This window comes from Sceloporus undulatus, chromosome 3, assembly GCF_019175285.1.
Source record: "Sceloporus undulatus isolate JIND9_A2432 ecotype Alabama chromosome 3, SceUnd_v1.1, whole genome shotgun sequence".
NCBI lineage: Eukaryota > Metazoa > Chordata > Lepidosauria > Squamata > Phrynosomatidae > Sceloporus > Sceloporus undulatus.
The window spans coordinates 223,014,143-223,036,647 of NC_056524.1; the positions used below are offsets into that span (position 1 = coordinate 223,014,143).

General features: G+C 38.9%; 1 protein-coding gene across 1 annotated transcript in view; it reads left to right on the plus strand.

Moving 5' to 3' along the window:
- UBXN7 (UBX domain protein 7) overlaps window positions 1-22,505 on the plus strand; it is a 39,409-nt gene that overhangs the window by 2,025 nt on the left and 14,879 nt on the right. The window contains exons 2-5 of the mRNA XM_042458658.1: window positions 6,141-6,288; window positions 7,734-7,801; window positions 12,292-12,357; window positions 16,303-16,415. Coding sequence (XP_042314592.1) covers window positions 6,141-6,288; window positions 7,734-7,801; window positions 12,292-12,357; window positions 16,303-16,415 — 395 coding nt within the window. The remainder of the gene's footprint in view (window positions 1-6,140; window positions 6,289-7,733; window positions 7,802-12,291; window positions 12,358-16,302; window positions 16,416-22,505) is intronic.

The window sequence follows — 22,505 nt, forward strand, 5'->3', positions numbered from 1 at the left end:
AACTTCCTGACAGTAAGGGCTGTTCGACAGTGGAACACACTCCTTCCTCGGAGTGTAGTGGAGTCTCCTTCCCTAGAGGTCTTCAAACAAAGGCTGGATGGCCATCTGTCGGGGATGCTTTGATTTAGATTTCCTGCATGGCAGGGGGTTGGACTGGATGGCCCTTGCGGTCTCTTCCAACTCTATGATTCTGTGATTCCTGTGCATGCCATCTTGTCCTCCATGGCTTGCTGTGTGTGTAACCTCAAATACTCATACGACAGGCCCACGTATGGTGCAGGCACACTGTACTGTTTTAAAGTGTACTGTTTTAAAGTGTTTTTTAAAATCTTTTTTTTTTTTTGGTTGTATTCTATTTTGAAACAAATGACCTGTTTTAATAGTGTAATTGGTTAATTTTAATTGTCACTTTTGTATGCTTTAGTTGTACTGTGTTTTTAGACTGTAAACTGCTTTGGGTCCCAATTTTGGCGAAAAAGCAAGATACAAATAAATATAATAATAATGATAATTATGGACATTATCACACTACATTCTTATAGTGTGACTATTCCCCTTTAACTACTCTGGCTGCCTCCTGTTGCATTCTGGGATTTGTAGTTGAGGGAGGGGCATTTAGAATTTTCAGCCAGAGAGCTCTTTGGCCTCATTAAGCTACAAACCCCAGAATGCAACAGGAGGCAGTCAGATCATACCCTTGGCCCTTGTAGTTAATTGTTGTTGTTTTTATCGTTGTTCTACAGACTATGTGTTTTGTTTTAAAAACTCAATAAAATTTTAATTAGGAAAAAAGGGCAATAGCCAAAATTTAAGAGTGTAATGCAGTAATCTACAATAATAATCTTTCCCTAGAAATAATTACAGTACTCATTTTTCTCCTTAAATACTCTGCATAGGAGAGAGAGAGAGTTTCCTAACTGGAATATATAAACACTACAAGTGCATTACTCTCCCAGTCATTCTTGCTGGGATTTTCGTACTACACACTCAGAGCTGGATTAAGCAGTTGACGTATAAATATAAGTGATAAGAGTAATCATTTGGTAAGGATGTGATGACTAAGATGATGTATGTGTCTGTGTTGTGTGCTTTGAAGTCACTTATGGTGGCCCTATCACAGAGTTTTCCTGACAAGATTTGATCAGAAGGGGGTTGCCATTGCCTTCCCCTGAGGCTGAGAGAGTGTGATTTGCCCAAGGTTTAAAATGGCCAAGCTGGGAATTGAACCCTGGTCTCCAGAGTTGTAGTCCAACACTCAAACTACTACAACTGTATTATTGTGAGGAGGAGAGGGTATTTTTGTAGGATTTATTGCACCAGACTTTTCTTTAAGGTATCCACTGTGAAAACTTGAAAAAACTAATTGAGGGAGGGAAATCCAGCATTCCATCTCAGATAATGATCCGCGTTCTGCCAAGTTCTGGAGCTTGGATGTGGCGTGACAGTAGCTGTCACATGGAGGTTCTATTTATTGATAACTATTATCTGTCAACACACAAATACCTACTTCTGGAAAAAAGCAAAGAAAGACCTACTTTTGTTAACAGCAGTATAGTTGTAAAACATAAAAGTGTTACTCCTTGGGAGTTGCTGTCAGTCGGTATTGACAGCACTGGGCAAGATGGACCAGTGGTCTAAGCATAGGACAGGCTATTGTTTATCTAATTGTGCTTTTTGGTGCTAAAGTGAAATGACAGGATGAATTAGCCAACTGTCATGAAACCCAATCAAATATCGTTAGGCAACATAGCCATGGAGAAGTACTTTTTTGTCAACTGCTGATAACATGTAATAATAATAATAATAATAATAATAATAATAATAATAATAATAGCAGCTTACTTGTGTAGTGCTATCAATGTACATGGTCTTTACAAGTAAAAAACAAACAAACCAGTCAGCCCTGGCAAAAACATGCCATCTAAAATATACACATATGTACACACAGGGGAAATGATGTTGGACCACAGTTCCCTCATTATTATTATTATTATTATTATTAGTAACCTTTATTTATAAAGTGCTGTAAATTTACACAGTTGTTCTGGCTACATGGGAATTGGAGACCAACAACATCTGGAGGGTCATATGTTCAGCTTTGTTGCCCACAAGCCTCAACTGATCTCCATGGTGGGATATCTTTGGGCCCCCAAGGATAAAATTAAAAGATGTTTGTGTAAGTTGTCTCCTGCTACATAGATGTAAGCTGTTTAGTGTTTTAAATTTCAGTACTGTAGCTTGAATTTGAAGTGCAACCAGAAACACAGTCAGTGCAACTCATGCAAAAATGGTGTGATGTGATCAGCTAGCCCAAATAAGAATGTGAGCAGCCATATTAGGTGCCAGGTTGGGGTTCAACTAAGTCAGCCTCATGTACATTACAGTCCAGTCTAAACGTAATTGCCATGCATAACAGCCCAGGTTTACTTTCACTAGTTAGAATGACAGCTGACATACTAAACCAAAAATTAGTTACTGCTACCACTTGGGTGCCTACTGTCAATGGCAAGTCAAGAAGAGCCCTCAGGCTAGAAATTTAATCCTTCGGGAGTGCATCCTCTTCCAATATGACTTGTCTACATCAGTAAACTTCCCTCTGACCACATCAGCAAACTTTCCCACCCATAGTACTTCTGTCTTGTCTAGATAAAGATACATCGCTGTTGCAGATTGTGTGGCCTTTCACGTGTTGTTGAACTATAGCTTCTGGCATTTCTTGCCATTGTAAAGTCGAAGGCTTTCATGGCCGGCATCCATAGTTTTTTGTGGGTTTTTTGGGCTATGTGGCCATGTTCTAGCAGAGCTTCTTTCTGACGTTTTGCCAGCATCTGTGGCAAACAGAAGTAATGATACGGAGCAAAATTCTCCAGTGCCGTTTTTTGAGACTTGCTTGCCAATTGTAGCATCATGACCCTCTAAACCTAACTCTGCCAGACAATCCAGAAACAAATAGTCATTGATGGTATCAGAAACAGCAGAGATAGCTAGGATTTCATTGCCCCTGCCCATTCTGTGGTGTAAGTTCCCAGTACTAGGGAAGGCATTTCATATCAGTATAAACTGTTGAGCAGGGTGCATGACTAGGAAAATGGAATTTGTATGGCCCAAAGGCCTCCTTGCCCTCAGGAGGAAAAATGGCTGGTGAAAGCAATAAGCTGGTAAACACATCTGGAAGAGGTTTGCAAATATATTTATGTCCAAGCAAGTATCAATAATTCAAACACCTTTTTATAGTGAAGATGCTTCAGTGCTTTGGTTGTTTTTATCTCCTATATGTTTTCCAGCTTTGAGTCACAGACAGTGGCTGCACTTCTGTAATTGTTTACCCAAGTTCCATTGAATTAACTAGAACCTGCTTCTAAGTAGATATGCGTAGGATTGCACTGTGTAGATTTTATGGACAGTTTAATTTGACACTGTGCAATACATGTTTATAAATAGTTTTAGTTTTTAGAAACCTTATTTCCATGTTGTTTATCTTCTATATATCCAGCTTGTTTCTGCTTCAAAACAGAGGTGTTGCTTTCTACAAATGGCTTCTAAAGGGGTCTCCATTGGAGACAAAATCTAAATATGGGACAGTTGAGGGAGGAATAGTGTTAGTGTTTTAATAATCCATTACACTAGGTTGAATCACCTCATTTTAATTGGTCTGTGCTACTCAGTCCTTACTGCTGAATCAACTTTACCCAAGGGAAGGCAATTGAAAAGTGGAGTTGAACTTCTAAGTTGCAGTAATGGCAATGTGCATTTTCTTTACCAAAATGATACTGTTATCCTATTCAGTTTTTTCACTGGCTGCTCTGGCTATAATTAGAACTTTTTGATTGTCTCTGTCCATTTTAGGAGTATTGAAAATAATGTCACTGAAATTATATTGAATGAAAAAACTACAGTTGGAGGTATTAACTATACTTCTCTAACTTCCCTTACAGAGATCAGAGGTACATTTGGGGCAAAAGAAAAACAACACAAAAATATTGTTGTTTGAAATTATAATTTGCTGCTTTATTAATCATATAGTGCCTAGTTTTGGAGATTATGGATGGGAAAACTGTTTTAAAGTTGGAAAAACTCAACAGTTTGACTAGCAGATCCCATGTTCAGAATCCTTTATAATGTTTTCTTTTAAAAATAATTTCCCAAATTTTCAGTTAATACCCAGTTTTTTTTAAAAAAATTACTTGAGCCTTTTCAGTATTGGGACAGAGATTTCAACTTCAGCAAGATCTACATCCAGTGTCTTTCTGAAATCACCTTGTATGATTTGATGCAGCTGTATTACAATTGGTTCCCCTTTCTATATCCTCATCATTCTCCTTTTCCATTTATATGTGCATCTGCTTGGCTCCTTACAAATGTTTTGTCTTATGTTGGCACATTTGGGGAATAAGGGGTTTTTAAATGTCACATTTTAGCATTGGTTCTTCAATGGACAGATTTACCTGGTGCAGTTTTCACCTGTTTCCTACAGACTTCTTGGATACTTAGCTTAGAGATTATGATTTACATCCTGCCGGTCGTATGGATTGGTTGTTCTTGAAATCTTTAGCATACCCTTGGCCTTTCCTAATGTCTTGTGAGAGCTAGTGTATTGCAGTGGTTGGAGTGTTGGGCTAGAACGAGGGTTTGAATTCCTACTTGGCCGTGGAAACCCTGTGGGTGACCTTGGGCAAGTCACATTCTCAGCCTCAGAGAAAGGCAAGAGCAAACCACCTCTGACCAAATTCTGCGAAGAATACTCTGTGATTGCTGCTGCTGCTGCTGCTGTTGTTGTTGTATGATTTCAAGTTGTTTCCAACTTATGGCAACCCTAAGGTAAACTTATCAAAGTTATCTGGGGCTGACAACATGTGACTCACCCAAGATCACCTTGTGGGTTTCCATGGCCAAGCAGGGAATCAAACCATGATTTCTGGTCATAGTCCAATGCTCAGATCATTACACCATGCTGGCTTTGTGGTTGCCTTAGCGTTACCATCAGTCAGACATGACTTGAAGATACACAACAATAGAGATATGAAGGTGGCATTTGCCTTCTAGAATACTTCTGACTTGTTAGTTTGTTTGGTGGATTTATATTCTGCCTTTCTCCCAAAAAGGGATTTAAAATGTCTGTTGGGTAATCTCATTTTATGTCTTAATTAATACCAATCAACAGATCTGCATCACTTATTGAAATAGAGAGAAATTTTGTTCCTAAATTCTGCATCTTGATAAAACTTTTGCTAAACTTCATACATCTCTATCTCCATCCTTTATATATGCCAAAGATTTTAGGAGAAGGAAAGCTTGCATATATTTGGAGTTGGCAGAAACTTAAGGGAGAGATCTGTGTGTGCACCATGGCTAGAATACAAATATTTGTCTCATTAAGATGTATAGGTTTTGTTTTAGTTCATTTTTCAGAAGCATAAAATGTGAAGTAAATATATGAAGTTATTGTGGCTAAAATCTTGTTGGGGCACAGCAGTAGTGAAAAAATTGTGCAAGTGGTTGATTTTTTCCCCAAAGTTAGTATAAGTGTAGTACCTTCATCATTCTGCAAGCACACCTGCAGCTCTTTCTTATACTTTTTGACTTGATGAATGGCGAGTTAAATTATCATGATTATCTTGGTGCAGCAGATGAGTTACATGACTGTGAAATTCAACATATGTATGTGAACATATATTTACAGTATACTAAATGTGTGGTGGGGTAGAAAAGTACAGCAGGGGTGTGGTAGGCACGCAGCGCCAGGGCCCCCACTTTATAGCCCCTGAAGCTTGTCCAGAGTCTTTTGAAGCCTCTTTTAAAATTTTCATTCATTCATTCATTCATTCATTTAGCTTGATAAAACACCCAAACTTTCACAAGAATGTGGCAGTTTGGGTCCTCTTGCCCCTGTTTTTCAGCCACTACTCAACACCAGAAGTGGCATGATATCACACATTGCTCTGGGAGTGGTAGTGTGGCCTGGGTGTGTGTGGATAGCTCCTGCTTCTTCTGCAGTTGGCCAGCTCTGATGCAGAGGATCTTACCCAGCTTTATTAATTTTGAGGAACTGAAGACTTGCTTTTCTGAGTGATCTTACTTATTCTTTGATCTTTCCTATTAGCTTTGTTTGTGACCTGATGTTCTTTTTCTTTGTGTTGCAGGTGCCAGTGAAAGCGTAGGCAAGCATATGCTTGAAGCATGCAACAATAATCTGGAAATGGCTGTTACTATGTTCCTCGATGGAGGAGGGATAGCTGAGGAACCCAGCACTAGTTCTGCAAGTGTATCAAGCCTCCGGCCACATACAGAGTATGTAACTTTGTGACTAGCCATATAATGAGTAATTAACTTTTGACAGATACCAAGAGATATTACTGTAGTAGTACATAGTTTCTTTCACTAAACTGCTTCTGTATCACTTGGTAGTTTATCTTTAAAAGTTTTTTGTACATTGCTAGTAACTAACTACACATAGGATGCAGTTCATACAGCACTGTATTTAAGTCATCGTTAATAATTCATCTGCCACCCCTTTGTGCAAGAGATTGTTTAGCTAAATTCAATTGTTAGTACCAGCAAGAGCAGACACATTAAATCAGTGGAAACTTGATAAGTGAGGATTTATGTAATTTCTATTGATTCAGTGGTTTTACACTAGTTGAGACAACAAATTGGATTTAGGCCTTCATCTTTGTTGAAATGGATGTGTAAATATGACTACGTGTGTGACATTGCCTGCCAAGAAGAAACAAAGATATCAGGGAGTAAGTCCAGACAAACCATGTGCCTTTATGTACCCACATGTCCCACATTTGTGATATCACAAGTGAACCTTTTTCACATTTCTCCTCTTCTTCTTTATATCAGCCCTGAACCTCTATACCTGTCATACTTGTATAACAACAAATATATTACTTTCTGAATTCCTTGAGTTACTTGCCTGTTGCTTTGGTTTCATCAAAGGATATATGCTGGAATGGGAGGTAAAAGCTTGATCATAATTTGAAATTATAATTCTTGAAAATTATGAAAACATTATTCTTCTAGTTTTATTGATTGATTTACAAATAAGCCAGGAAGTGTGATGTTGATGATGATGGTAGTAGTGGTGATAATTAAATGTGGTTGTTTTTAGTTCCTATTTGCATTTGGAATACTTGTGTGGAAAAGTATAAAAATATAACTAGCAGAATATCTTCAAGTCTACTGGTGGTCTCCTGCTGTTTTACTGTATTCTTATTGAAACATACTATAAGAAAACATGAGATATAAATAAGTATGTTAGTTGGGTTTACATACTGTGGACAGTGCTTTTGATAGAGTAATGTTAGTGTTAGAAGACATTGAAAGCCATATTTTACCAAAAGGCCAGCACCCTTTACTCCTGAATTTCTTAATGGGCATGCTAAAATGTGTGAATATTATTGGAGTTGGGTTTATTCATTTGCTTAGTTTATGATCACTTTGTCCAGGTCTTCTACTCCAGGCTCTGTGGATAGCCATGAAGAGTGTGATTTCAGGAATAAAGTCCTACTGTCAGTCTTCTTATTCTACTCACTTGAGTTTGTTTTCGCTATTGTGGAAACACTACTATATGGTTAGTGTAGTGAACTACACTGAACTAGACATCAAGTATAGATTTTGCAGGCACCACAGAAAAAATTTGACTGGATGGATATAGCTTTTGCCCCCTTGAAATGCGTTGTACAGTGATACGTATTGTAATGGTCATTATGTGCTTTTAACATTTATAGAGATGAAGTAAGAGCACCAATTCCACAAAAGCAGGAAATTCTGGTTGAACCTGAGCCATTATTTGGAGGTAAGTAAGCTTCATTGTAATGTTTTCCCTTCCATGTTCGGTGATAACTGAGAATGAGCTTTGACAAGCTTTCTCCAGGCTCCCCTTGCCATTATATGTTGCCCCTCTTTATAGTTGTAGCATGTGACCTTGCAGAATTGAAGTGTTTGTATTACTTTCATTCCCCAGCAGTGCCAATTATGCATAAAATACAACCTTTCATACTTAATTGGCAGTCTAGGGAATATGCTGTTTTGTATTATTTTGAAGTATGTTGCCACTTTTATTTCCACATTTTAAAGATGGAGAAGTGAGGTAGAGTAAAAAAAGAAGAAGAAAGGAGGAGTGAGGAGAAGAAAAAAAATTGTGCCAGCACCTTGAAGACTTACTGGTTTTTATTTTCACATGAGTTTTCATGGGTATAAACTCACTTATTTGGCTGCAGTAGTGAGTGATAATAAATGCTGAAGTATAAAGTGTATTTATGCAGTTGTGAGAATGGGCTGGATTAAAGTTATGGTTTGTGGACTCGTGCTGGATTGCAAATTATTGGCTGCTAGTGAGCAGCCAGTTTCTAAGAAAGAAAGAAACAGTTGCAGCGGATACAGGTCTTTGGCACACTGATTAAAAATAACTACACATAGGATATCTCTCTATCTCTGAAATGACAGTTTGTGTCTCTCATGGTACTTCAGTAAAAGACTGGTGCTGCTGCTGCTGCAAGATATATTGAGAAATACAGTTCTCCCTCCTAGTTCATGAACTTCCTGTTCGTGGTCTTGAATTTCTGTGGCTGGGAAGCCAGGAGGGTCACAGTGGTGCACGGGGGTGGCGCACACGCAGGACCGTGCACAGGAGCTGGCAGCCATATCCAATGGGGCTTGGATATTTGCGGTTTTTCTGATTTGCAGGGGTACGGAACAGATCCTTTGCAAATCGGGAGGGGTGACTGTTTGGCTTATGTAAGTCAGTTGGGGATGGTGACTAGATATCTTGTGAGATTCCACTCTGAAAAGTGTAACTGAGGTAATAGGATAGCTTGAGATCTGATGACTAGCCCACAGAGATTCATGAAGCTGCTTATTCAACACTAGAAAAGTCATTGGAGAATGATTGGGTAGGGGTGACTAGCTCATGACATTTCATTATGTAAGATACACCTCAGTTTTACAGATACAAATATTAGTGTTTGTGTATGTGCCTTCAAGTTGCTTGTTGACTTACGGTGACAAGATGAATTTCGTAAGGTTTTCTTGTTTGTTATAGTGTAAGTGTACTGATAAATTTCAGGGATAATTGTATTACTGTATATACTCATGTATACATAAGTCTAGAAATTTTAGTCAAAAAATTGACCCAAAAATTTGTGTTGACTTGTCCATGGGTCAATATAAGTACTGTACTTTAACTCTTATAAAAAAAATGGGGCTATCCCCTGGTGAAAGGCAAGAGCGTAATCTGTTTTGGAAGCACTGACCCTCATCTATTCTCTCATCTATCCTGCCTTTAGTATGAGCACAAACAGTTATGCCTGCTGGAATTTTGTAACTTCTTTGGCATTTCCTTGCTTCATCCTTTAGATCCTTTGCAACATGCCCCTAAGGTTTACTCTCGACTTATCCATGGGTCATATCAAAATCCATACTTTTGGCCCCAAAACCTACCCTCGACTTATAAATGAGGCCAACTTATATTCAAGTATATACAATATTTTTCCTACAAAAATGGCAAGTGAAATGTGATCCATAAAAATTTGTCATAATAAATGTGTTAGTCTTTAATTTAGAAAACATCTAAAATAGTTAAGTGCAGTGAGCCATGCTATGATTTTTTTAAAGCCACAGGCCTCATACAGTCTGTGTTTATAGTCTGTTTTAGTGCACGCTGAGTAATTGAGTGAAATGCTTTAGGCAATTGAACAGACTTCAGAACCAGTATAAATATTCTTAAAATTATTTTCTGCCATGTTTGACAATAGTACATGGGTGCAAAAAGAGTATTGCACATTTCATCATTTAGCTATGATATGTTACTTTAATGTATATCAAGAAAGATGTCATGATCATAGGATGCTATTTCTTGAAGGAGCTGGCCAAAGTGCAACTATTTTTATGCTTACAGCTTTTTGTGGTCATTCTTTGCCATAGTCTTTCACAACCACACAACTGTAGCCCACAACTTTGTGGGGTTTTCCTTTTCTGTTGATCTTGAAGAGACCTACCCACTCACCCAGCTTCTTGTTGTAATCTACTCTGTCAGTAGATATGTTGAGAGAAGAACATATAATGTACAGCCATGGCACTCATACTGTGGAATCCCCACCAATAGCAACAAGCTGAGCAAGGGTGAGGAGGAAAAAATGGTTAAGAGGTGATACGATAGCCCTGTTTAAATATTTGAAGGGAAGTCATATTGAGGATGGAGCAAGCTTGTTTTCTGCTGCTCCAGAGAATAGGACCCAGAACAGTGGATGCAAGCTACAGGAAAAGAGATTCCACCTCAACATTAGAAGGAGCTTCCTGACAGTAAGAGCTGTTTGCCAGTGGAACACACTCCCTTGGAGAATGGTGGAATCTCTTTCTTTGGAGATCTTTAAATAGAGGACAAATGGTCATCTATCAGGGATGCTTTGATTGAGAGTTCCTGCATTGCAGGAGGTTGGACTGGATGGCCCTTGAGATCTCTCCCAAATCTGTGATTCTGTGTTTAGGGCACCATACAAGTAGTTGTAGTGGCTAGAAGCTTCTCAAGATCATCACCAATCCCTTTTGAGAGATGGGTCCCCTGCATGCATGTACAGCACCCATATGTACATACCACATCCATTTTTTTTACATTGAAGAAAATGTAAAACTACCCGACAGTAGTTGCAAGTAACCCCCACACACATGCGCGCGCATGCCTTTACACCACTGTTCTCCATCCTAGGTATAATTTTAACCCATTATCTGGGACGTTTCCAGTGCCTATGACAAATTGAAATCAACAGGGCATATTTCAGTGAAACATAACTAAGATCAGGTCCTTACAATAGCTGGATGGGTTCCTAGGTGCCCCAAGGTTTGCAATTTTAAGTTCCATTCAACCTGCATCATTTACTTCTTATACTCCAAGACAGGTGGGGTAGATAGAAGGATGATATGGAAAAAGAAACTTTAGTGGGAAGATTAAGTATACTCTCCTTGCAGTGCTAATATGCCAGCTGAGCAATGACTTTCCTCTGGGTTGTTGTTATTTTTCTCGATTATTCTTCTCTTTTTCTATATCAATTTAATCTTGAGGCAGTAGTAGAGAGTCTGAGCTGGCTGCTTAGACTGCCAAAATTGTAAAAAAAATATATATATATATATTGAAAATATTGAGAAGAAAAGCCAGAAGTGGCCAGTGTCCACTGCTTATTTTGAAAAACACGTATATATTGTTATTTATGTTAAACAAAGCAGGGGAATTGATGTTAGAGCATATTTAACATTTAAATTGCCACTGTTGGATACTTCCAGAAGTGGCAGTTCACTTGTTTTTTTTTTTTTGGGGGGGGGGGGGGGACAGAAAAATGTTGGTCTAAGGAATCTGAGGGGGTCTTGGGCCACAAAAACAGCCTTGGGGACTTGCAGGGCCTCATTTTTGTCAATTTCTGATGCAAGCAACATTAAAACAAAATGTTAATATTTTGTCACAAAAAATTGAAAAAATAAATCTCCCTGTATGAACCTTTATGAACCTTTTATTTTCCTGTTGTGCAGTAGCTGTGGCATCAAGGTTGTGAGCATAGCTTTGCCCTCCATTGATCCTGAATTTACATATTCTTCAATCCTGTGCTGGATGACCTGAGGCTACATCCTAATTCTCTGAAGAAGCACACTTCCTCAACCCTTTCATTGGGAAAGGAGAAGGGAAAGTTTGAGAAATACTTGGCAGTGGGGAAAGCAAGATAGGGATAAGAATAGAATATGGACAGTACAAGGAAGCATTATGGTCCATACGTATATCAGACCCCATGAGCTGGTGGCTTCACACTTCTGTCCAAGAATTTTGTGTGGCCTCCCACATTGTGGATTTCACTGGTCTGTGAAGAACTATTTTGCACAGCCCTTCAACACTGGGTATTTTTATTACCTTGTTCTTTATTTTTTTATTGTTATTGTTGTATTGTGCCCTGCTTGTCTTGATTTCCCCTTTTTTATAATGTTGTATATGTTTGGATTTTATTTTTCTCTGGTATATTTTTCATCTAGAAGTCCCTTTAAACCGTAGAAGTGGAATAGCATCCAATAAATAGAAAATAAATGTGCCTCAACACACAGACATCCAAAACTTAGAACACAATACTTATGTACTAATTAATGTGCACAAATATCACGATACATATATTATTGACATTCTAAGACAACCTGTCACTTTGAGTAAAAACTGTTCTGAGGTTTGAGACTTTTTTGCAATAACACAGTAATGCAGTTGCATCAGAATATTTCTTATAATTAATCTGTGTTTTAAATTCTGTCCATTTGAAGCTCCAAAAAGACGCAGACCTGCTCGTTCAATATTTGATGGGTTTCGAGATTTCCAGACAGAAACTAGTAAGTATCTCCAGACAATTATGTCATCTTCCTATTGTTCATTTGCAGTATCTGTGCTTACTGATGTGGACCTCTTAAAGTGTGAGAAATCTGTGGTCCACCAAATCTTCTTAGAATCCGAGCAGCCTCAGCTAGCATAGTGAGCGATCCAGCAATGTTGCGAGTTGGCATCCAACAGCATCTAGAGATGCTCAGATCTTAGAAGGCTAGGTAGAAGTGGGTTCTGGGCTTCCAAACACCAAGCCTCTCTTTTGATCTCAGAGTTTCCTGCTTCCACACTCATTTTACAGAAGAAAAATCGATGATGGTCAGAGACAAGTAATTTGGCCCAAAAAGTTACGTACACAGCAGATGTTGGGTCTGAGCCTCAAATGTGAAATCACTTGCTTGCCACCAGAAAGTACAGCAAAATACCTATTTCACAGGAGATGCACTGGTGAGGCTTAAACAGGCTTAAGCATGCATAGACAGATACCTGGCATACACCTGGTAATATCGGCATACTCACACCCACATACCTCTCCAAGCAAAACTCATTACACTTAAGAAAACAAACCATCTAACATTAACCAAATTTATAGGTTTTTGTGGGTTTTTCAGGCTATATGGCCATGTTCTAGAAGAGTTTCTTCCTGACGTTTCTCCAGCATCTGTGGCTGGAATCTTCAGAGAATGCTTGCTTGGAAAAAGTTGTGTGTGTGTGTGTACACACACACACACGCGCGCACACACACACACACACACACACACACACACACACACACACACATATATATATACACACAGTGTGTGAGTCTGGGAGTGCAGGAGTAATTTGCATGTGGACCAGGCTTTACAGGCTAATGGTTATTCCAGCTCAGACATCAGAAGGGCTGCCAGGCCCAGGAAAACCCAGAGAAGTGAAGATAAGCAGCTACCCAAAGGGAAGGTATTTTTACCATACATCAAAGGAGTCACAGACAGAATAGGCAAAGTGGTGAGGAAGCACAACCTTCAAATGGTTTACAAACCGACGAAGAAAATCTAGCAAATGCTTCGCTCAGCCAAAGACCAGAGAGACCCTCTCACAGCCGCAGGAGTTTACCGCATACCATCCAGCTGCGGACAAGTCTACATAGGGACTACCAAACGCAGTGTGCAAACAAGAAGCAAAGAACACGAGAGACACTGCAGACTGGGACAGCCAGAAAAATCAGCAGTAGCAGAACATGCCACAAACCATCCTGGGTACAAAATACTGTTTGAAAACACTGATGTTCTGGACCATGCCAACCACTACCATGTCAGGATGCACAGGGAAGCCATTGAAATCCACAAACATCTGGATAATTTCAACCGGAAAGAAGAAACCCTTAAAGTGAACAAAATTTGGCTACTAGTCCTGAAGAATAGCAAAATGAAGACTCAGCAAATGCAAATGGGAAACCACTCAGAGTCAGGGGCTTTCTCAGCAGGTAATGATCACGAATTAGCAGACACTAATCCTTTTTTGCATTAGCCTCCCAGCCTGAGGCCTGCCATCAGCAACAGAACAGTACACATGCATGTTTCTTTGTGGGTTTTTTGGGCTATGTGGCCATGTTCTAGAAGATTTTCTTCCTGACGTTTCACCAGCATCTGTGGCTGGCATCTTCAGAGAATGCTTGCTTAGAAAAAGATGGGTGTGTGTGTGTACACACACACACACATATACAGTGTGTGAGTCTGGGAGTGCAGGAGTAATTTGCATGTGGACCGGGCTTTACAGGCTAATGGTTATTCCAGCTCAGACATCAGAAGGGCTTCAGATAAAGCTTGCCTGGAAAAAGTGGGTCTATATATACCGTGTGAGCCTGGGAATGCAGGAGTGATTTGCACGTGTATTGTTCTGTGCTGATGGCAAGCCTCAGGCTGGAAGGCTAATGCAAAAGAGGATTAATGTCTGCTCATTGGTGATCATTATCTGCTGGAAAAGCCACAAAGAACCATGGATGCTGGCCATGAAAGCCTTCGACTTCACATTGGAATACACATGCAAATCACTCCTGCATTCCTAGGCTCACACAGTATATATATATACCCAGCCTTTTCCAAGCAAGCATTCTCTGAAGATGCCAGCCATAGATGCTGGCGAAACATCAGGAAGAAACTCTTCTAGAACATGGCCACATAGCCCAAAAAACCCACCAAAAACTATGGATGCCGGCCATGAAAGCCTTCGACTTCACATTAACCAAACCAATCAAAAACAGAATGAGGCAACAAAACAATGTAAAGAAAACAGGCCCCTTGTTCCATGTTATCCAGTTTAGCTCCCCAGTGTTCTTCCCCCAGTCTCTGCCTTCCAAGATAACACTTCCCCCCTCCCCTTTTCCTTCTTTTCTAAATGTCTGAGTAGACTTTAGAATGAAGTGTGAAACTGACCACCACTTTAATTTTCTGAGAATGCCTCTGAGTGCTATGTGGGGCTCAAAGCCATTTTGAAAATTAGAGGCCCGATCATTGTTTTCAACATTCCATACTCCCTTTAAAAAAAAAACAGGAAAGGTAGAGAGCCTGCTACATTCCAAGGCAAATGACTGCAGGCACAGTGGTGCACAGGGACACCACATTTAGGGAGCCAGATATAACTGAGCCAGTATTTGTTGCTTTGACTTTTGCATATTTGATTAATATGTTCTTTCTAGGAATTTCTAGCCCCTCTAGCATGACTCTGGCCAATGTCTGCCAGGAGTTGCACTGGTGGACCTAGAGATTCTTAGAGTGAACACTTCCTAGGCATTTGTAGGTCCTCCAGCATAATTCTATGGTCAACTTCCATTGGATGTTGACCATAGAATTGCATTGGAGGACCTAGACATTCCTAGAGAAGTATTTTCTCAGGTATTTTATTTGCAGTTTTTCCATTTTTATAGGGATCCTTCATCCCTAATTCCATTAAATGTAGAGGGCTCATTGTATACTGATATGAGGCTGGATTTTCAGTATTTTTCATACGCAAGCAGGAAACAAAAGCAAGAAATCACTTCTAACTACAGTTGCCCCTCCTTTCGCGCGGACTTGAGGTCTGTGGTATTGAATATTAATGGAGGGGCTAGCTCCGCTACTTTCCATGGAGCGCACCCCATGGCGCACTCCCATGTGCACTCACAAGCATGCGCCCCATTCAAGCCTATGGAGCTTGAATACAGGGAAGTCTCCGTTTTCACGGGGGTCCGGAACGGATCCCCCACGAAAACAAGAGGGCGAAATGTATACATTTGGTAAAGGTTCTGTGTTGCCCGTATATGTGTTTCCAGGGGGCCTTCTGAAGTAAAAGAACCCCCAATGTGTGGAGAAGTGGGAAGCCAGGCAGGTTGCTAATGATTTGATTGCACTCATTCAGTTTGTTCAAAATGTAACTCTGTTGATTACAAGTCAAATCCTAAAACCCATATTGAGATAGTACCTTTATTAGACCAACAATTAAAAGGCCCCAAAATCTCTATGCAAAGTTTTTGAGACCACATGTCTCCTTGTCATTCAAAAATGTTTGACAAGCAAATGCATGGGAAAAAATTGCAATGGGAGATAAAGTCATATAGTCTGTATGTAGTATTGAGATGTTATGGGGTAAAGGGAGGCAGACTGCCAAATTAAGTTCATCAGGTCATACTTTGTTTGCCCCTAGGTTTGCTGGGAACAGGAAAAGCAAATAAAACAAACCTTTGATTCTCCATTTTGAAAATGCAAGAGCCCTAAAACATGAAAACTCATAACTGTGTCTGCTCAATTCTCTGCTCTTTGATTCCCCTGTTTTGTAAATCAGTCACAACTTAAAACTGCCTCCATACAGTTTTCTCTTCTTTGTCTACAAAGGCACCTTGAGATATAAGCAGTTTTAAGTTTTGACAGGAGGTGGAAAGGTATTTTCCTGATTTATGAAAAAAAAAAGTCCTAACTCTGTTTTTCTTTGGTTCCCTATAGTTCGTCAAGAGCAAGAATTAAGGAATGGAGGAGCAATAGACAAGAAACTTACCACCCTTGCAGATCTCTTCAGGCCTCCAATTGATCTGATGCATAAAGGGAGTTTTGAAACAGTAGGTTGCTAACATTTACTATAAATGGTTCTGTATTTGGGCACAGGTTATTGTGTAATTTTGTACCATGACAATTCAGTATGTTTAGTGTTTTATTATGCATCATGGTAACTCTGGCCATCATTATTTCCCGCCACTTTTCTTAGGAGGTATTTAATAGATGTCACTATTTAAGCAGTATGTACACACACAATAATGAATTGGATGGAGCAGTACCCTAGCTCCATTCCTTGTCAAACTGTGTACATAAGCAGAGGATTGCTCTATCTCTGTACCTAGACTGAAAAGTCTTTCTAATTAGTTGGTCGTAGGGAATGTAATGTATATAAAATACGCCACTTTAAATTTCTGATGCTATAGGTTGAAAGGGACTCTCAGAGATGGGGAGAAACCAGGAAAAACTGTTGTGGCCAGAATGAATAGTAATGAGCCAAATGAGCAGTAATGAGCATTACTGATAAATTGTCTGGTTTGTTTTAAAACAGTTTCTTATATCAGTTAGTTTTCATCAAAATATACTGGAGAAAGGAAAGTAGAAACTTGGAATTTGGGTTGGGAAATCCTGCTTGAGAAGGTTAAAGGGAATAGGGAGTACATTGAAGTCAATAATGTATTTAAATCCCATATGTTGAATGTTAGGTATTAATTGTAAACAGTGCATTGATTCTAAACTCTTATCAAGCCAGGGGGGAGGGGGAGGTAGGCAGTGGGGCATATGCAACATTGTATATATGCTAAAAGACATTGCACAGAAGGAAAAAAAGTTAGTTTTCATCAGAATTTACTTCCATATGCTTCGAAAAGCTTTGTCAGACAAAGAACATTTTTCTACTCTGTTGTTCATTTTATAAACTGAAAAAAAATGTTCTAAAAGCACATGAGGGTTATGTTTTTATTATATACCTTAGACCAGTTGAAAAGGGACCACTAAAAGGTCACTTCTTTCTTTTTTGTATTTCCTAGCATTCATGTGCATTTAAAAAGCACTTGCATGTAATCTTAAGAATTTCTGTAGTAGAACATGCAAAAATCAAGATTTTTTTTGTTCTTTAGTTGCAAGAAATCCTTCTGTTGTAGCTATAGAGAAAACATAATTAAGTTTGTTTGTTCAGCTCTTCAAGAATAAAATCTATTTTTATATTACAATATTTTATAGTTTTAATAGTTTTATAGCTCCCTAAAGTGGATTCCATTTTCCTTATTAATTGTACTGGTGATTCTACTCATAAAGCATATTGATAATTTTTCCAATCCGTTAACTTTATCTTTTGTGCCAATTTATTTGGCATTTTATTGAAAATCTTAAATTGCTTTGGACAAAATAAGAGAAAATGCTTTTGCAAGTTTTAGGATACGGATCCATTTTTAATGCTAGGAAATACAAAAAAGAAAGAAGTGATCTTTTAGTGGTCCCTCTTCAATGGGTCTAAAGTGTATAATAAAAACAAAACCCTCATGTGCTTTTAGAACAAAGAATTTTACAAGAAAAGAGATTCCACCTCAACATTAGCAGGAACTTCCTGACAGTGGAACACACTCCCTCAGAGTGTGGTGGGGTCTCCCTCCTTGGAAGTCTTTAAACAGAGGGTGGATGGCCATCTGTTGGGTATGCTTTGATTGAGAGTTCCTGCATGGCAGGGGGTTGGACTGGATGGCCCTTATGGTCTCTACCACCTCTATGATTCTATGTTATTACTTTGTTTATGAAATAAGTTAGAAAAAGTAACATACATGAGCCAGCTTCTTCCCCATGTGTAGAAAAATAATTTCATAATCACAGAAGTTCCCATGTTTAACACTAAATTGCACACACAAGGAGAGATGATTTTCAAGGCTCTTTGCATGTCAAAGTTACAGGCTGAATTAAACAGTGTAGCTTCATGGTGTTATATTTCAGTGCTACTCGAAATGGTGGTGCATGGACTAATGGTAGTCCATGAACCATCAGCTGCCAGTCCCTGGTGAGTTTCCAGAAAACATTCACAAAACAAGGAAACCGGTACTGGGGCCTGGCACACTAAAAAGAAATTGCCAGCCCCCCACATCATATAGCTGCAGATTCAGTGTTGTATTTAATTAAAGCAGAAGTGAACAACCTCTCTCACATGCAGATTTGTTGTAGTGTGCCAGTAGTTTTATTTTGTCTCTATAGCAAGGCATGTGCGTACCTTGTTTCCATGCTGGCTCTTCCAGGAAGCTTACAGGAGTGCTAACCAGCTTAAAGACAAGGCACACACTCATTGTATGCCTTGATTTAGAGGTAAAAGTTCATTATTTCTTCAGAGAGTGGCACACCAGGAAATTGGTGGTAGGGTGCAATGGTAGTGAAGCTGCATGTGGACCATGGGCTGCCTGTTGCTCACCCCAAACTAAAGCACGATGGTTGTCCAACTATCTAATTCTTAAAAGCTATTAAGGTACTCTGTCTCTTCAGGAGGGATGAAATTTCCTTTATTTTAATTCTGTAGTTACTATTGTTCTCCAAAATAAATTTACAAAAAATATTAACAATTTGGAGCAGCAGCCACATAAAACTATTAAAAATAAGTCCATGCTACATAATAAACCTAGTTGTCACGACTGATGCAATAATATACAGGCAGCCTGATGCATGAGAGGTGGCATCTTTTTCATTCCATCATTATGATTCTGTATTATGAATTGGGATTGCTTACCATACTTTTTCCTCTTCCAGACCTAGCCATATTAGTGGTACATTTTATCAGCAGTTGTGTGGTCATCAGAAAGCATATTTAATAATAATAATAATAATAATAATAATAATAATAATAATAATAATAATAATAATGAAGTTTATTTATATTTCCCACCTCTCCCAAGAATCGAGGCAGGATTACATCAATAAAATAATACAATAATACAAATACAGTTGATAAAACACTAATACTGAATTTACCACATTCCTATTAGTTGTCTAATATTTACATATTGGAATAATAATTTTCAAATCTGCTCAGATATGAGCTGACTTGGGTTACTTGGTCTAAGTATGTATCAGTCAGCCTACCCTATTCCACGAGACTTTTGAGAGGCTTAGCGGGTATCCACAAGGGATCCTTTTCAGACACCTCCCCATGGAGACCAAAATCTGCAGATGCTTAAGTCTCGATGTCTGCAATGGCGGATTATGCACGTGGCTGCACCACCATTAGGGATAGCCCATTGGTGGTGTGTGCATGCAGTGGCACTGCCATTAGGGACAATGAGACTTCAGTTAAGCCTTTTCTGTCCCCAGTGGCAGCTCATGCATGCAGCCACACCGACATTGGAAACAACAGGAGTTCAGGTAAGACCCCGTCCCATTGTCCCCAATAGCAGTGTGACTACATGTATGCTCTGCCACTGGGGACAACTGGCTGCCACACACGCATGCCACCATTGGGGACAGCCAAGGTCCCACTGTACAGTTGGCCCTTCCCTTACTCAGGGGATCCGTTCTGGACCTCGCTGCCTAAGGGAAAAACCGCGTAAACTCAAGCCCCATTAGATACAACGGGGCTTGTTCTCGCGGCACGCACCCGGCACACCCCATTGCTCCTTCCAGGGCGCGGGAGAAGTCGTTCTGGCAGGGCTTCCAGCATATGCTGGAAGCCATATATGGCACACCCACATATGGCGTGGTCACACTGTATAAAGGAATCTGTACATTGCAAAATACTCTTCAAATTTACATGTACAGTCGCCTCTCCTTTCTCGTGGACTTGAGATCCATGTTCTTGATTATACACAGAAGGGCAACCTACATTATCCTTGCGGGTGCACACCCCATTCAAGCCTATGGGGCCTGTGGGGTTTGAGTAAGTGCGAGTCTCCGTTTTTGCGGGGGCGGGGGTCCAGAACCAATCCCCCATGAAAGTGGAGGGCTGACTGTATTTTTCTACAATTTTATACATTCTAACTTTCCCCTTCTCTGTTGGGTTAAGAAAGCACCTTAGAAAGCATCTCTTGGCTCCAGTTTGCAAGGTCCCATAGAGAATAGCATATACTATAATCATGCATTTATTTCCATCACCACCCGGAGAGATGGGTTTTCATGACAAATGTTGAAACACTCTGGTTTGTTTGTTCTTTTCTGGCAACAAATTTAATTTGAAACAAGAAGACCCTAAAATTCTGTGATTATTTTATGTAATATAATATTATAATTGCAATTTTCAAGCTGTGCAATCATTTAGTCTAAAACATATGTTAATTTCAGGGGATTTCACACCCATATTAAACTTAGTTTTATGTAAATGGAAGAACCAGAAAACCAAAATATGCAAAGCATATTACAGTGTAAAGCAAAATACAGAAATAAGCATCCACTTGCTTTGATGAATATTTGAAATAAAACCTGCACTCTGTAAGATTTTTAATAACTTGCTGCACAGACACTTTGGCTAAACTTGAGTTAGATAAAATCTGTTTGCCCATTAACTAAAAGCAAGATGCATTACCCTGATTTCATGAATTGTCAGGTTCTCACTTTATATAGACCCTCTGCAATTTGAAAACCTAATTCATAAATTTAAAGAGAATACTGAGTTTGCACCATGTGAATTTTTTAGATTTGATTACTTTGAAAATTTTTGTGTATTATAAAAATGAACTGCTCCAAATTTTTATTTGCACCTGTTGTGAAGAATAGGATGAGTCCTTTCTAGCTTCGGGTATAGGTTTGGTCCAGGAATTTCCAACTGTACAGTGGTCTGGATTATTGTGACAGTTTACTTAAAAGTACAATCAGATGTCAAGTTTGTTTCTTGTGTGCACATATTTAATTGTTGCTGTAGTTATCATTTGCCAAATAGAGGCTCCTAGATCTCCAGTTCTGGATGTATTTACTTTGAAGTAAAACTTACTTCATTCTGGATAGGTGGATTTCTGATCAAAAAGAGGGCAAAATGGGTCTGATTTCATAAAGTATTTAGTTAAGGGATGTGTGCATGTGTTATATATACAGTACATCTCACTGTACTGAGGAAGAGATTGTAACCAAATGATCTACATGCCTGTCCAGTTTAGGTGCACTCTTAAGAGGCAGCTTTGAGGGCTTCCTCTTACGATGTTATCTTTAAATTTAACATAGCTGAGCAGACCTTTAAATAGAGATCTTTTCTCTAAGTAGGGTATATGGACACTCTACTCAGATGCCTAATATCTGCATCAAAGTCTAAAATCAGTCTGACATATCACATGGTTAATAAAACTGCTGTGAGCAATATTAATACAGTGGCCACCACATTGGCTGGGGTTAGGGGTGAAGGACCCCCGTGAATGTGGAAACCACAAATAAAAAAACACTATTCTTTAAACCTAAAAGAACACTTCTCTAGGAATCTCCATGTCTTGCAGTGCAACTCTGTGGTCAATATCTGTCAGACATTGATCATAGAAACAAGCTATAAAATCTGCAATTGCCTAGAGAAGTGTTTTTTCTAGGAACTTCCAGGTTCTCCAGCGCAGCTCTATAGTCAACCTCTGGCAAAGTTGTGCTGATGGACCTAGAGAGAACATATCAATCAAATCCACAGATAATCAGATCTACAAAAGTCAAAGACACATGTAGAAAGCCAACTGTATTAGTAATGTTGCTAAATTATTATTTAATATACATTAATTTTAACACAAATTTATTTATTTTACTTTTAGCCTTCTCTGAGTGGCTAATAATTTAAAATAAAATACCTACTATACTGCCTATATATCGTTGCAATTATAACTTTAATATTGCAGACATTTTATAAAATACAATAAACCCATCAACAGGAATCAATAAGTAAAAAGTGTTGCTGAACAGTGCATAATACCAAAGGTTTGTTTTTCAACGTCTTGATAGCATATATTTAAATTCTAGAGCTTTTTGTTTTGTCTGTAAAATTACATACCTTTTCAGTCCTTTATATAATTGAAATATCTTCATTGCTTGTTAATGGGCAATGTGTCCCAAGATATAGCTGTAAAATACCCTTTGAACAATGTGTGTATTATCCACACACATTCACCTTAATTTGTGAATTCGAAGGTTTACATGGCGGGCGTCAATAGTTTTTTGTGGGGTTTTTGGGCTATGTGGCCATGTTCTAG